This window comes from Danio rerio, chromosome 15, assembly GCF_049306965.1.
Source record: "Danio rerio strain Tuebingen ecotype United States chromosome 15, GRCz12tu, whole genome shotgun sequence".
In the NCBI taxonomy this organism is placed as follows: Eukaryota; Metazoa; Chordata; class Actinopteri; order Cypriniformes; family Danionidae; genus Danio; species Danio rerio.
Genome location: NC_133190.1, coordinates 51462501 through 51479120, shown reverse-complemented (window position 1 = coordinate 51479120; position 16620 = coordinate 51462501). Strand labels below are relative to the sequence as shown.

Sequence of the window (16620 nt, the reverse complement as noted above, 5' to 3'; positions counted from 1 at the left end):
TTACATTACCCCAAATGCACAATAAAAGTAATTTATAAATATTCCAAACAAAGTCAGATTACATTACCATAAATTTGTTGTAAAATAATCTAAAAGTAATCCGAATGTAGTTAGATTATATTAGCATAAATCTGTAATAAAAGTAATTAATTGTAATCTAAAAGTAGTCAAATGACATTACTATAAATGTGTAATCAAAGTAATCTAAAAGAAATCCAAAAGTAGCCAGATTACAATAGCATAAATGTGTAATAAAAGTAATCTAAATGTAACCCAATAGTACTGAGATTTTATTAGCATAAATGTGTAATAAATGTAATGTAAATGTAACCCAAATGTAGCTATATTACATTACCCTAAATATATAATAAAAGTAATCTAACAGTAATCCAATAATAGTGAGATTATTATATTAACATAAGTGTTTATAAATGTAATTTAATGGTAATCCAAATTTAGTGAGATGATATTAGCATAAATGTGTAATGCAATCTAAAAGTAATGCAAAAAATCTGATAACATTACTATAAATATGTAATAAATGTAATCTAAAAGTAATACGAATGTAGTTTGATTATATTAGCATACATGTGTTATAAAAATAATCTCATTGTAATCCAAAAGTAGTCAGATTACTTCAGCATAAATGTGTAATAAAAGTAATCTAAATGTAATCTGAAATAAGACACATTACTATAAATGTGTAATAAAAGGAATGTAAATGTAATCCAATAATAGATTACATTACGCTAAATGTGCAATAAATGTGCAATAAATGTAATCCAAAGTAATACGATTATTTTAGCATTAATGTGGAATAAAAGTAATCTAGTGGCAATCCAAAAGTAGTCAGTTACATTAGCATTATTGGGTAAAATGTATGTAAATATAATCTAGAGTAGTCAGATTACATTACCATAAGTGTGTAATGAAAGTAATCTGAAAGTACAACCATGCGTATGTAATCCAACAGACTATATTACCGACTGCACATTCTATATATGTCATTTGTAATCAGTAACTCATTACAGTTGAAAAATAATCCACCCAATCTCTTAGTAAATCCTAAACTGATCATCGTTGTTTGTGTGTGTGTGTGTGTGTGTTTGTTTGATGAAGTGTCTCATCACACACACTGACCTGTTTACTGATGCGCTCATGGGTGTGTAGGAGTGTTTGTGTGTGTCAGAGCAGGAACGCAACTCTCCAACCAACTTTCCACACGCCGAGCGTCTGTTTTTCTTCCAGCACGTGTTTATTCTCACACAGACGCTGCGCTCTCGCCTTCTGTCTCGAAAAAGCAGAAGTTGTGGAAGTTATTTTTGGATCCACAGATATTTTACAGCCTTTTATCGCTGATTGTTTTATCCCGGAATGCTCAGGTTCATATTCAGAAACACAGCTTCATGTTGTTTATATTTCTGTCAGATCTACAATAGCACACATATGAGCCCGAATGAGCAAACCATCACTTTACAAACTAATTCATCACTAAATACATCATTCAAATTATATTTAAACTACTGTCCTTATTATCATGTCTGACAGGTCATTTATTTACCTAATAAGAATGTATTTACATGCAGCTACATGACCCAATACTGCTTAAAATCCTTATAAATCTAATATTGTGCATATAGAAACTAGAAATAAAGCTCTTTCATTTCTTTGAATTTGAGTCTTACATGGGGTTTAGCTTTATTAAGCTGCATTATAATAACACACATTAAAATACTTTATTAAAAAAACACTACTCTGCAATGAGAGAAAAGGTAAACACTATATTTAAAACATCACACATTTCAAACCTGCTATAAATACTTAATTCCTGACTCAAAATTTTACATGCAAACTCAGTATTTTGCTGAATAACAAATTGAAATATAATGTACTTTCATCATGACTGTGGCTAAAAAATTATTTATTAGAAAATAAAACTATTTAAAAATAATACTGAGGAAAGAAAAACAATTTTAGATAGTATTTTCAATTGCATAACAAAAATAAAACTACAGAATTGATTTATACAAAATTCCTGAATTTATTTACACTGTTTAAGGCAAGTACATTATGTCACTTTATTGAAATGACCTAAAAGGAACTGAAATGTACTTTTCAGTCTCTATGTAATTTAGTGTAAGTAGATAGTTACTTCATATCTCATTACACCAACACTGATCGTCATCTTCCTCCAAACATCTGAATCAAACACTGCTTTTCTCATTGGACTGAATGATTTGTGCTTTCGGCTGCTCTGTGGTGCAGTGGGTAGAATGTTCACCTCACAGCAAGAAGGTCGCTGGTTTGAGTCCCAACTGGGTCAGTTGGTGTTTCCATGTGGAGTTTGCATGTTCTCCCCGTGTTGGTGTGGGTTTCCTCCTGGTGCTCCGGTTTCCCCCACAGTCCAAACACATGCACTATAGGGGAACTGATCAACTACACTGGCCGTGGTGTATGAGTGTGTTTGTGAATGAGTGTGTGTGGGTGTTTCCTTGCTGGAAGGGTATCCGCTGCTTAAAACATATGCTGAATGAGTTGGCGGTTCATTCCTCTGTGGCGACCCCAGATTTATAAAGGGACTAAGCTGAAAAGAAAATGAATGAATGGTGTGTGTTTTCATAACTGTCCAAAGCGCAGAGGCAGACACCTCGTGTGTTTTTTATTATGACTGAGTTCTGTGTTTGTGTGTTTTTAGGCGCGTAATAAACAGAATGGCGAATTGGCCGCCATAAAGATCATCAAAATGGAGCCTGGTAAGAGTGTCTCATTATGTATCGCACATAATTATAGCGTCAAAACAATCAAGTAAAACACTTCCATTCTGTGTGTGTGTGTGTGTTTGTGTGTGTGTGTGGTTTACAGAGGATGATTTCTCCATCATCCAGCAAGAGATTGTGATGGTGAAGAGCTGTACGCACAGAAACATCGTGGCATATTACGGCAGCTACATCAGGTGACAAAACTGAGGACAAAACTCCCACATGAAAAATACTACAGTAGTTTACAGTAGAGCGTTTTTGAACCATGATATAGCACAGCACCGCAAACTAATTCATGAACTCTGTTGTGGAGATTCTACAGTTGCTATGGCAACTCGACAGCTATAGTAATTGATCTGTTGTAATGATACTATAGTTGCCATGGTAACAACAACTACAGTAATTGATCTGTTGTGGTGATTCTACAGTTGCTATGGTAACTCGACAACAATAGTAATAAAAAGAATTGTTGTACATAATAATGCAGTATAATATATTTTACTATGCTCTGAGTTGCTGTAGTAGATTGTTCATGTGGGACTGAAGCAGTATTGTTCATTATAACATTTTTTGTCCATCTAAAGTATCCCTACCACAAACAAACACACACACACACACACACACACACACACACACACTAACAAAATCACAATTACAAATTATACAACCATCAATATTTTTATGAAACTTCCCATGTTAGCCATTAAAAGCAGTCAGTTGTGATGGTTTACTGTGTTTTGCTGAGATATTTGATTAGGATGTATCTGTGGTAAATTGACACTGATTAGAAGGTTTAAAAACACCAGCAGAGACTCAAATGAGAACTAAAGCCATTGTCATTATAGACGTTAAAACCCTTACAGAGTGTGTGCTTGTCTCAGTAGTGGAGTTTTCCACAGGGCTGTTTGAGTGTGATGATGATGATGATGATGATGATGTTGTGCTGCAGGATGAATAAACTGTGGATCTGCATGGAGTACTGCGGTGGAGGCTCTCTGCAGGACATTTACCACGGTAAAGCAGCAGTGTCTCACATCGATGGCTTTTCTCTCTCAGTTTCCTGTTTTTAATGGCATAAAAATATCTGTGACCTTTCAGAGCCGCGGCTGGTGTGTGTGTGTGTGTGTGTGTGTGTGTGTGTGTGTGTGTGTGTGCCGTTTAACAATACACAGCTTCAGCTTAATCAGACGTCTCTCATTTAAACAGTATGTGGCAAACATTAGCTAGAGAATGACACACACACACACACACACACACACACACACACACACACACACACACACACACACACACACACACACACACACACACACACACACACACACACACACACAGATGCTTCTGCAGTGATCAGAGCATCAGTTATTCCCTCAGTATTTAGTGTAGATTTATTCAAATGGTCAAGATGCATTCAAAACCATGTATACTGATATTAGCAATAACATTTTTAATGTGTGAAATAATTATTTAATAATACTAATAAGCAGACATATTATACTCAAGATTTACAGATTTTGCCTGTTTTTGGTCACTAAAAATTAGAATAATATAATAATTTAATGTAATATGATAATTAAAAGGCTGACACGGTGGTTAGCACTGTGGCCACACAGCAAGAAGGTCTCTGGTTTGAGTCTCGGCTGGGTCAGTTGGTGTTTCTGTGTGGAGTTTGCATGTTCTCCCCGTGTTGGCGTGGGTTTCCTCCAGGTGCTCCGGTTTCCCCCACAGTCCAAACACATGCGATATAGGGGAACTGATCAACTACACTGGCCGTAGTGTATGAGTGTGTTGGGTGTTTCTCAGTACTGGGTTGCAGCTGGAAGGGCATCCGCTGCGTAAAACATGCTGGAATAGTTGGCAGTTCATTCCGCTGTGGTGACCCTTGATAAATAAAGAGACTGAGCGAAGGAAAATGAATGAATGATAATTAAAAATAATAGACAAATAAAAATATAAATCATAAATGAAATAAATTATGATATAATATAAATGATGTTTTATTACATTATCTTATATTATTATTTTATTTGTTTATTAATATAAATAATTATATTTTATTTGATTATTTTATATTAATGTAGTATATGTGATATTTATGGTTATTTGATATTCCCTCACAGTCAAAACACATGCGGTACAGGTGAATTGGCTAAGTTGTCCATGTGTATGTGTGAGAATGAGTGTGTATGGACGTTTCCCAGAGATGGGTTGCAGCTGGAAGGGCATCCGCTGTGTAAAATAAATGCTGGATAAGTTGGCGGTTCATTCCTCTGTGGCGACCCCGGGACTAAGCTGAAAAGAAAATGATTGAATGGTTATATGAGATAATACAATATCAGAATAATAATAATAAAATAAAGTATAGTGATGAAAATAATATGCAAATGAAATAATTATATTTATATAGTTTTAATCCAAATATATGATACTTAAATGTATCTTTTTCTTACAAAACCTCATAGATATTGCTGTGAAAGGATCTGATTAATTAATCTGATTTTAAAAATGTCCATTTTCATTTTTAAAACGTGTCCAATATTGATTAATCAGTCCATAACTGTTTTTTAACAAGTGTGAGGTATAAGCAAAAGGAAATTAAGGTTTATACTGTAAACAATACAATATCTGTAATAATATTTGTATACTGTACATGCAGAGCTTCAGGATGACCTGAACACCAGACGTCTGATTTGCTTTAATATTTATTTATATTTTGTTATATATATAATATATAATGTTGTGTTGTTTTTCTCAGTGACGGGTCCTCTGTCAGAACTGCAGATCGCCTACATCTGTCGAGAGATGCTGCAGGTACACACACACACACACACACACACACACACACACACACACACACACACACACACACACACACACACACACACACACACACACACCGTAGCAACTGTAGAATCAACACAACAGATCAATTACTATAGGTGTTGTTACCATAGCAACTGTAGAATCACCACAACAGATCAATTACTATAGGTGTTGTTACCATAGCAACTGTAGAATCACCACAACAGATCAATTACTATAGGTGTTGTTACCATAGCAACTGTAGAATCACCACAACAGATCAATTACTATAGGTGTTATGTTACCATAGCAACTGTAGAATCACCACAACAGATCAATTACTATAGGTGTTATGTTACCATAGCAACTGTAGAATCACCACAACAGATCAATTACTATAGATGTTGTGTTACTATAGCAACTGTAGAATCACCACAACAGATCAATTACTATAGGTGTTGTGTTACCATAGCAACTGTAGAATCATCACAGAATATTACTTTAAGTTTGGATCAAACACACACTGTAGTATTGTTTGCTATGGATGGTTGTAGTATCTTTTCAAAGCTGTGCTGTGCTCTGTGTGTGCTTCAGGGTCTGGATTATCTTCACGGACAGAAGAAGATCCACCGAGACATTAAGGGTGCAAATATTCTACTGAATGACCACGGAGAAGTCAAACTGGGTGGGTAGAGCTGCTGGAAACACTTTGTGTGTGTGTGTGTGTGTGTGTGTGTGTGTGTGTCGCTCTGTCTAACGCTCATGTCTCTGCGTGTTTACAGCGGATTTCGGCATCTCTGCTCAGATCACAGCCACTTTAGCGCGCCGCATGTCCTTCATCGGGACGCCGTACTGGTGAGAAACACTTACGTGTGTTTGACCTCTGCTGCTGGGTTGTGAATGAACACTTCTTCTGCTGTAAATGCAGTGTGTAGAGTGTGTGTTAGCAGTCAGTGTGAGTGTGTGTTAGTGTTCAGCTGTTAGAGTGTGTTTGTGTGTGTGTGTCTTCAGGATGGCTCCAGAAGTGGCTGCGGTGGAGATTAAAGGAGGATATAATGAGCTGTGTGATATCTGGTCTGTGGGAATCACGGCTATAGAGCTGGCAGAGCTACAGCCGCCACTGTTTGATGTACATCCACTCAGGTACAACACAAACACACACGCACACACATGCATGCAACAATTTCTAAGATAACCCAACTTCAAGAGATTCAGATGCAGGTTGACTGTGTGTGTGTGTGTGTGTGTGTGTTTCAGAGTGTTGTTCCTGATGTCTAAGAGCGGTTATCAGCCTCCAAAACTCAAAGACAAGTCCAGATGGTGAGAGACTGACAGAGTGAAGCATCAGTGAATCGGTTAGAGTGATTCAGTCAGAGTGATTCAGCAGATGATTCGTTTCTTTTTAGGTCTACGATGTTCTACAGCTTCGTGAAGGCCATGCTGATCCGCAACCCCAAGAAGAGACCCGGCGCCAAGAAGATGCTCACGGTGTGTGTGTGTGTGTGTGTGTTGGTCTATTCGTGTATTCGTGTACTTGTGTTAGGGTTTCTGTCTGAGTTGTATGTGTGTGTGTGTGTCTGTGTATTTGCCTGTCTGTGTATTTGTGTTTGTGCATTTGTGTGTTTGTGTATTTGTCTCAATGTTTGTGTATTTGACTATTTGTGTGTCTGTTTTGTGTGTGTGTGTCTGTGCTTTTTTGCCTGTTTTTGTGTGTGTCCTTGTATTTGTGTGTCTGTTTGTGTATTTGACAATTTGTGTGTCTGTGTTTTCTATGTGTGTGTCTGTGCTTTTTTGCCTGTTTTTGTGTGTGTCCATGTATTTGTGTGGCTGTTTGTGTATTTGCGTGTCTGTGTATTTGTATGTCTGTGTGTTTGCATTTGTATATTTGTGTGTTTTATGTTTGCGTGTCTTTGTATTTGTGTTTGTGTGTAGGTGTATTTGTGTCTATATGTTTGTGTATTTAACAATTTGCGTGTCTGTGTTTTCTATGTGTGTGTCTGTGATTTTGTGTCTGTTTTTGTGTGTGTCTGTGCTTTTGTGTATTTGTGTGTCTGATTTGTATGTGTTTGTGTATTTTTGTGTGTGTGTTTGTGTGTATGTGTATTTGTGTGTTTCTGTATTTTTGTTTGTATTTGTTTATGTGTATGTATTTCTGTGTTTGTGTGTATTTGTTTGTCTGTGTGTGTTTGTGTGTCTGTGTGTATTTGTGTATGCGTGTTTTTGTATGTATGTATGTGTGTATTTGTGTTTTTGTGTGTCTCTGTGTTTCTGTAAGTGTCTGTGTAAATTTTGTGTGCCTGTGCTTTTGCGTGTCTGCTTTTGTATGTGTTTGTGTATTTGTGTGTTTTATGTTTGCATGTCTGTGTAATTGTGTGTTTTTTTGTGTTTGTTTGTCTGTGTGTGTTTGTGTATTTTTGCGTTTTTTTTTTGCGTTTATTTTGCGTGTATGTGTGTGTATTTGTTTTCGTGTGTTTGTGCACATGTCTGTGTGTGTGTATTTCTGTATGTTTGTCTGTGTGTGTTTGTGTTTTGTTGTGTGTGTGTGTGTTAATAGTGTGTTTGTTGTTGTTGTGTTCCAGCACGGGTTTGTGACGCAGCCGTCGCTGAGGCAGGAGTTAACACTGGAGCTGCTGGACAAACTCAAACACCCTGAGAAAGAGTGTTTACACACAGACGAGGACGACATGGAGGTACACACACACACACACACACACACACACACGCACACACACACACACTCATAACTGTGTTTCCTTCAGGTTGTTGTCCCGCATTCGCTCAGGAGAATACACTCCATCAACAGACACAACAAAGCAGAGAGAACCAACTCCGACATCAGCTGTAAGACACCAGTGTGTGTGTGTGTGTGTGTGTGTGTGGGGGGGGGGGGGGGGGGGGGTGGTGGGTGTGTGTTTGGGGGGGGGTGGGGTGTGTGTGTGTTAGTGTGAGTGTGAGAGAGTCTAAGAGAGTTTGTGTGTGTGTGTGTTGTGTGTTCTCCCTCATGATTGATCGCGTGTTTGTATGTGTGTGTGTGTGTGTGTGTGTGTTTGTGTGTTTTCAGTGGAACAGATTTACACACAGAGACCAGGATCTGACAAACGAGAGTCTCTAGAAGCAACGGTGAGTGTGTGTCTGTGTGTGTGTGTGTCTGTGTTTGTCTGTGTGTGTGTGTGTGTGTGTGTGTGTGTGTGTGTGTGTGTGTGTGTGTGTGTGTGTGTGTGTGTAACTAAAGCTAACTGTGAGTGATCGAAGCTGTACATCTTCATCATCTCAGGTGTGTGATGGGTGTTTTTGTTGTGTGTTAGTTGCGGTCATCGACGTGTCAGTGGAAGAATCCTTTACTGGCGTCCAGTAATCAGTCCATCAGGTGAGTCTCCCACACACACACACACACACACACCAGATCTGCTTACATACTGCTGTTTCTATGTGCAATGTAGTTAGCACTCAGTGGTTAGCACTGTGGCCTCACCGCAAGAAGGTCTCTGGTTTGAGTCTCGGCTGGGTCAGTTGGTGTTTCTGTGTGGAGTTTGCATGTTCTCCCCGTGTTGCCATGGGTTTCCTCCGGGTGCTCCGGTTTCCCCCATAGTTCAAACACATGCGCTCTAGGGGAACTGATCAACTACACTGGCCGTAGTGTATGAGTGTGGGTGTTTCCCAGCACTGGGTTGCATCTGGAAGGGCATCCGCTGTGTAAACAATATGCTGAAAGAGTTAGTGGTTCATTCCACTGTGGCGACCACTAAGCCGAAAAAAAGTCAGCTCCCGTCTCTAACTCATCATCTTCTCTCCAGCAGAGACGCCAGTGTGGACACAGATGACGACTACGATGATGTCGAAATGTAAGAAACCCTCCTCCTCTGTGCTCATAAACACTCAATTTATGTTTAATACGTGACACATGAATCTAATATGTGACTATATAAAAAACACATACATGAGATACAGGTTCATATTTTGGATTTCATACTTATATATATATATATATATGCACTCACCGGTCACTTTATTAGGTACACCTGTCTAGCTGCTCGTTAACGCAGATATCTAATCAGCCAATCACATGGCAGCAGCTCACTGCATTTCGGCATGTAGACATGGTCAAGAGGATCTGCTGCAGTTCAGAGCGAGCATCAGAATGGGGAAGAAAGGGGATTTAAGACACTTTGAACGTGGCATGGTTGTTGCTGCCAGACGGGCTGCTCTGACTATTTCAGAAACTGCTGATCTACTGGGAATTTCACGCACAGCCATCTCTAGGCTTTACAGAGAATGCTCCGACAAAGAGGAAATCTCCAGTGAGCGGCAGTTCTGTAGTCGCAAATGCCTTGTTGATGAGGCCAGAGGTCAGAGGAGAATGGCCAGACTGGTTCCAGCTGATAGAAAGGCAACAGTAACTCAAATAAGCACTCGTTACAACCGAGCTCTGCAGAAGAGCATCTCTGAACACACAACACGTCCAACCTTGAGGCGGATGGGCTACAGCAGCAGAAGAGCACACCGGGTGCCGCTCCTGTCAGCTAAGAACAGGAAACTGAGGCTACAATTCACACAGACTCACCAAAACTGGACAATAGAAGATTGGAGAAACGTTGCTGCTCTGATGAGTCTCCATTTCTGCTGACACATTCAGATGCTCGGCTCAGACAACATGAAAGCATGGATCATCCTGCCTTGTATCAGCGGTTCAGGCTGGTGGTGGTGGTGTAATGGTGTGGGGGAGATTTTCTTTGGGTCCATTAGTACCAGTTGAGCATCAACGCCACAGCCTACCTGAGTATTGCTGCTGACCATGTCCATCCCTTTATGAGCACAGTGTCTCCATCTTCTGATGGCTACTTCCAGCAGGATAACGCAGCATGTCATAAAGCTCAATCATCTCAGACTGGTTTTATGTATTTTCAGTCCGAGTTCATCGTTTTGTTTACTCTTTTTCATATTTGTATCTAAACAAAAACATTACACACACAAATATAAATATATAAATTACAGTTATTATAAATAAACATAATAATAAATCTAATTTTTCATGACTAAACAGCAACAACAAATACTTTTAAGACAACATGCGTTTAAATAGCAGCAAATATGTAAATAGATAATATGTAACAAACACACACACACACACACACACACACACACACACACACACACACACACACACACACACACACACATGTGATAATAATTCTGTGTGTGGTTGATCAGTGTGTTCTCCATCCACAGACCTGCCGGTCACTTCATCAGGTAGGTTTGCAGTTATGCACGGCACAGAGGGTGTGTGTGTGCGTATGTTTCTGTGTATGCTGATGGAGTGTGTGTGTGTGTGCTCTTTTCTCTTCAGTAACACACTGCAGTACAGTGATGAAGTTCCTCCTCCTCTTCCTCCAAAAGTGAGTCTGTGCTCATTTACATTCATTCAGTCCTGTTTAAAATAGAAGAGAACATGTGTGACCTGTGTGTGTGTGTGTGTGTGTGTGTGTGTGTGCGTAGCCGAAGCTCCGCACCAGTTCAGAGGAGAGCATGACAGCAGAAGAGGATCAGAGTAAGTGTGTGTCCATCAGTGTGTGTCCACCGGCACCGTTATTCAGGACATCCAGCGGCACACACACACGCCCCCGACCCGTCCCACGACCACGATCTGTGCGCAGCGTTAACTCAGGTAACCAACACACACACACACACACGCACACACACACACACACACACACACATATATATGCACAGATACACATACAAAAACCAAAAACACATATGGTGACACACACAGAGACCTACAACACACAATAATGCACACAAACATGCACACACATTCAAACACACTCTTACACACACTAATGCATGCACACACACACACTCATGCACATAACCGATGCGTACATGCACAAAATACACATACACTCACACGCACAAACACAAATGTGTGCTCACACAGATAAACGCACACATACATGTACACAATTATACACACACACATGCGCACACAGACATACATGCAAAGACTCAAACACACACATATGCAATATGTATGTATATCTGCAGACTTCCTAACACCTGTGCATGCTTCTGTGTGTGTGTGTGCGCGCATGTAAATGTACATGTGCATAATTCTGTGTGTGTGTGTGTGTGTGTGTGTGTGTGCGCGCATGTATATGTACGTGTGCATGCTTCTGTGTGTGTGTGTGTGTGTGTGTGTGTGTGTGTGTGTGTGTGTGTGTGTGCGCGCATGTATATGTACGTGTGCATGCTTCTGTGTGTGTGTGTGTGTGTGTGTGTGTGTGTGTGTGTGTGTGTGTGTGTGTGTGTGTGCGCGCATGTATATGTACGTGTGCATGCTTCTGTGTGTGTGTGTGTGTGTGTGTGTGTGTGTGTGCGCGCATGTATATGTACGTGTGCATGCTTCTGTGTGTGTGTGTGTGTGTGTGTGTGTGTGTGTGTGCGTGCAGATCCATCAGCGTTCTCCAGTTTTCACACTGATCCTCCAGCAGATCTTCAGCCTCCTGAACTCCCACCCAAGAAGGACAGAAGACGCAGACAAGCTCCACAGGTGTGTGTGCAGGTGTGTGTGGAGAAATGCCACAGCAGCACAGCCAGATGTTTCTGCACACACACACACACACCCACACACACACTCTTATTTATATCTTTACATATATTATATCTCACACTCACATCGGACTGGTGTGTGTGTGTCTGACTCCGGTATTTGTGTGTGCGTGACTCTGGTGTGTGTTCTGCTCTTCTTCAGGATCCAGTGGAGTGTGTGAGTCCCGTGGTCAAGAAGCCGCCGGTACGTCCGACCTCTCAATATCCTCATTTTCATACTAATACACACACACACACACACACACACACACACACACACACACACACACACACACACACACACACACATATGTACACACAGACATACATGCACATACACTTACAACCACACATATTCACACACATATACACATACTGTACATGCATATATAGATGCATATAGTCACACATAACCACACACACACACACACACACACACACACACACACACACACACACACACACATATGTACACACAGACATACATGCACATACACTTACAACCACACATATTCACACACATATACACATACTGTACATGCATATATAGATGCATATAGTCACACATAACCACACACACACACACACACACACACACACACACACACACACACACACACACACACACACACACACACACACACAGGTGTTTCAGATGTGTGGCTGTGCTGGTCTCTCCACAGATCGTCTTCAAGAAGGTTTTTCACGGCTGTCCACTGAAGCTCAACTGCTCCTGCTCATGGGAACATCCCGTCACTAGAGGTGCACATCTGGGGGGTTATAGAGTATAATCTACATGATTATAGATGTTTATAGTTCATTAAAGATGGTTATAGATGATTATAGATGATTAAAGATGGTTATAGATGATTAAAGATGATTAAAGACGGTTATAGATGATTATAGATGATTAAAGATGGTTATAGATGATTATAGATGATTAAAGATGGCTATAGATGATTAAAGATGATTATAGATGATTATAGATGATTAAAGATGATTATAGATGATTATAGATGATTATAGATGATTATAGAGGATTATAGATGGTTATAGATGATTATAGATGATTATAGATGATTATAGATGATTAAAGATGATTGTAGATGATTATAGATGATTATAGATGGTTATAGATGATTATAGATGATTAAAGATGATTATAGATGATTATAGATGATTATAGATGATTATAGATGATTATAGATGATTATAGAGGATTATAGATGGTTATAGATGATTATAGATGATTATAGATGTTATAGATGATTATAGATGGTTATAGATGATTATAGATGATTAAAGATGGTTATAGAGGATTATAGATGATTATAGATGATTAAAGATGATTATAGATGATTATAGATGATTAAAGATGATTATAGATGATTATAGATGATTATAGATGGTTATAGAGGATTATAGATGATTATAGATGATTATTGATGATTATAGATGATTATAGATGATTAAAGATGATTATAGATGATTATAGATGATTATAGATGATTAAAGATGGTTATAGATGATTAAAGATGATTATAGATGATTAAAGATGATTATAGATGATTATAGATGATTAAAGATGGTTATAGATGATTATAGATGATTATAGATGATTATAGATGATTAAAGATGATTATAGATGATTATAGATGGTTATAGAGGATTATAGATGATTATAGATGATTATAGATGATTAAAGATGATTATAGATGATTATAGATGATTATAGATGATTAAAGATGATTATAGATGATTATAGATGATTAAAGATGGTTATAGATGATTATAGATGATTATAGATGATTATAGATGATTAAAGATGATTATAGATGATTATAGATGGTTATAGAGGATTATAGATGATTATAGATGATTATAGATGATTAAAGATGATTATAGATGATTATAGATTATTATAGATGATTATAGATGATTATAGATGATTATAGATGATTATAGATGATTAAAGATGATTATAGATGATTATAGATGATTAAAGATGGTTATAGATGATTAAAGATGATTATAGATGAATATAGATGATTATAGATGATTAAAGATGATTATAGATGATTATAGATGATTATAGATGGTTATAGAGGATTATAGATGATTATAGATGATTATAGATGATTAAAGATGGTTATAGATGATTAAAGATGATTATAGATGATTAAAGATGATTATAGATGATTATAGATGGTTATAGATGATTATAGATGATTAAAGATGATTATAGATGATTATAGATGATTATAGATGATTAAAGATGATTGTAGATGATTATAGATGATTATAGATGGTTATAGAGGATTATAGATGATTATAGATGATTATTGATGATTATAGATGATTAAAGATGGTTATAGATGATTAAAGATGATTATAGATGATTAAAGATGATTATAGATGATTATAGATGATTATAGATGATTATAGATGATTATAGATGGTTATAGAGGATTATAGATGATTATAGAGGATTATAGATGGTTATAGATGATTATAGATGGTTATAGATGATTATAGATGATTAAAGATGATTATAGATGATTATAGAGGATTATAGGTGATTAAAGATGATTATAGATGATTATAGATGATTATAGATGATTAAAGATGATTGTAGATGATTATAGATGATTATAGATGGTTATAGATGATTATAGATGATTAAAGATGATTATAGATGATTAAAGATGATTAAAGATGATTATAGATGATTATAGATGATTAAAGATGATTAAAGATGATTATAGATGATTATAGATGATTAAAGATGATTATAGATGATTATAGATGATTATAGATGATTAAAGATGATTATAGATGATTAAAGATGATTAAAGATGATTATAGATGATTATAGATGATTAAAGATGATTATAGATGATTATAGATGATTAAAGATGATTATAGATGATTAAAGATGATTATAGATGATTATAGATGATTATAGATGGTTATAGATGGTTATAGAGGATTATAGATGATTAAAGATGATTATAGATGATTATAGATGATTATAGATGGTTATAGATGGTTATAGATGATTAAAGATGATTATAGATGATTATAGATGATTAAAAATGGTTATAGATGATTATAGATGATTAAAGATGGTTATAGATGATTAAAGATGGTTATAGATGATTATAGATGATTAAAGATGGTTATAGATGATTAAAGATGGTTATAGATGATTATAGATGATTAAAGATGGTTATAGATGATTAAAGATGATTATAGATGATTATAGATGATTATAGATGATTAAAGATGATTATAGATGATTATAGATGATTATAGAGGATTATAGATGGTTATAGATGATTATAGATGATTAAAGATGGTTATAGATGATTATAGATGATTATAGATGATTATAGATGATTATAGATGATTAAAGATGGTTATAGATGATTAAAGATGATTATAGATTATTATAGATGATTAAAGATGATTATAGAGGATTATAGATGGTTATAGATGATTATAGAGGATTATAGATGGTTATAGATGATTATAGATGATTATAGATGGTTATAGATGATTATAGATGGTTATAGATGATTATAGATGATTAAAGATGGTTATAGAGGATTATAGATGATTATAGATGATTAAAGATGATTATAGATAATTATAGATGATTATAGATGATTATAGATGATTAAAGATGATTATAGATGATTATAGATGATTATAGATGGTTATAGAGGATTATAGATGATTATAGGTGATTATTGATGATTATAGATGATTATAGATGATTAAAGATGATTATAGATGATTATAGATGGTTATAGATGATTAAAGATGATTATAGATGATTAAAGATGATTATAGATGATTAAAGATGATTATAGATGATTATAGATGATTATAGATGATTAAAGATGGTTATAGATGATTATAGATGATTATAGATGATTATAGATGATAAAAGATGATTATAGATGATTATAGATGGTTATAGAGGATTATAGATGATTATAGATGATTATAGATGATTAAAGATGATTATAGATGATTATAGATGATTATAGATTATTATAGATGATTATAGATGATTATAGATGATTATAGATGATTATAGATGATTATAGATGATTAWAGATGATTATAGATGATTATAGATGATTAAAGATGGTTATAGATGATTAAAGATGATTATAGATGATTATAGATGATTATAGATGATTAAAGATGATTATAGATGATTATAGATGATTATAGATGGTTATAGAGGATTATAGATGATTAAAGATGGTTATAGATGATTAAAGATGATTATAGATGATTAAAGATGATTATAGATGATTATAGATGGTTATAGATGATTATAGATGATTAAAGATGATTATAGATGATTATAGATGATTATAGATGATTAAAGATGATTGTAGATGATTATAGATGATTATAGATGATTATAGATGATTAAAGATGGTTATAGATGATTAAA

At 36.1% G+C, this 16620-nt stretch overlaps 1 protein-coding gene across 35 annotated transcripts in view; it reads left to right on the top strand.

Annotated features, from left to right (window-relative positions):
- The window catches only part of map4k1 (mitogen-activated protein kinase kinase kinase kinase 1), a 78739-nt gene that overhangs the window by 53483 nt on the left and 8636 nt on the right, over window positions 1-16620 (top strand). For 7 of the 35 annotated variants that reach the window (XR_012391157.1, XR_012391145.1, XR_012391144.1 and 4 more), the window contains exons 2-21: window positions 2696-2753; window positions 2863-2953; window positions 3709-3773; window positions 5515-5570; window positions 6156-6246; window positions 6344-6416; window positions 6573-6704; window positions 6819-6881; window positions 6968-7049; window positions 8141-8251; window positions 8321-8402; window positions 8623-8681; window positions 8867-8928; window positions 9356-9403; window positions 10788-10808; window positions 10906-10954; window positions 11055-11223; window positions 12008-12108; window positions 12310-12351; window positions 12830-12908. Coding sequence is in view for 17 of the 35 variants with exons in the window: in XM_073924161.1 (XP_073780262.1) it covers window positions 2696-2753; window positions 2863-2953; window positions 3709-3773; window positions 5515-5570; window positions 6156-6246; window positions 6344-6416; window positions 6573-6704; window positions 6819-6881; window positions 6968-7049; window positions 8141-8251; window positions 8321-8402; window positions 8623-8681; window positions 8867-8928; window positions 9356-9403; window positions 10788-10808; window positions 10906-10954; window positions 11055-11223; window positions 12008-12108; window positions 12310-12351; window positions 12830-12908 (1534 nt within the window). In the remaining 18 variants the exon portion in view is untranslated. Of the gene's footprint in view, window positions 1-2695; window positions 2754-2862; window positions 2954-3708; window positions 3774-5514; window positions 5571-6155; window positions 6247-6343; window positions 6417-6572; window positions 6705-6818; window positions 6882-6967; window positions 7050-8140; window positions 8252-8320; window positions 8403-8622; window positions 8682-8866; window positions 8929-9355; window positions 9404-10787; window positions 10809-10905; window positions 10955-11054; window positions 11224-12007; window positions 12121-12309; window positions 12352-12829; window positions 12909-16620 lie in introns of all 35 variants that reach the window. The other 28 variants (XR_012391159.1, XR_012391146.1, XR_012391158.1 and 25 more) reach the window with 7 other exon arrangements.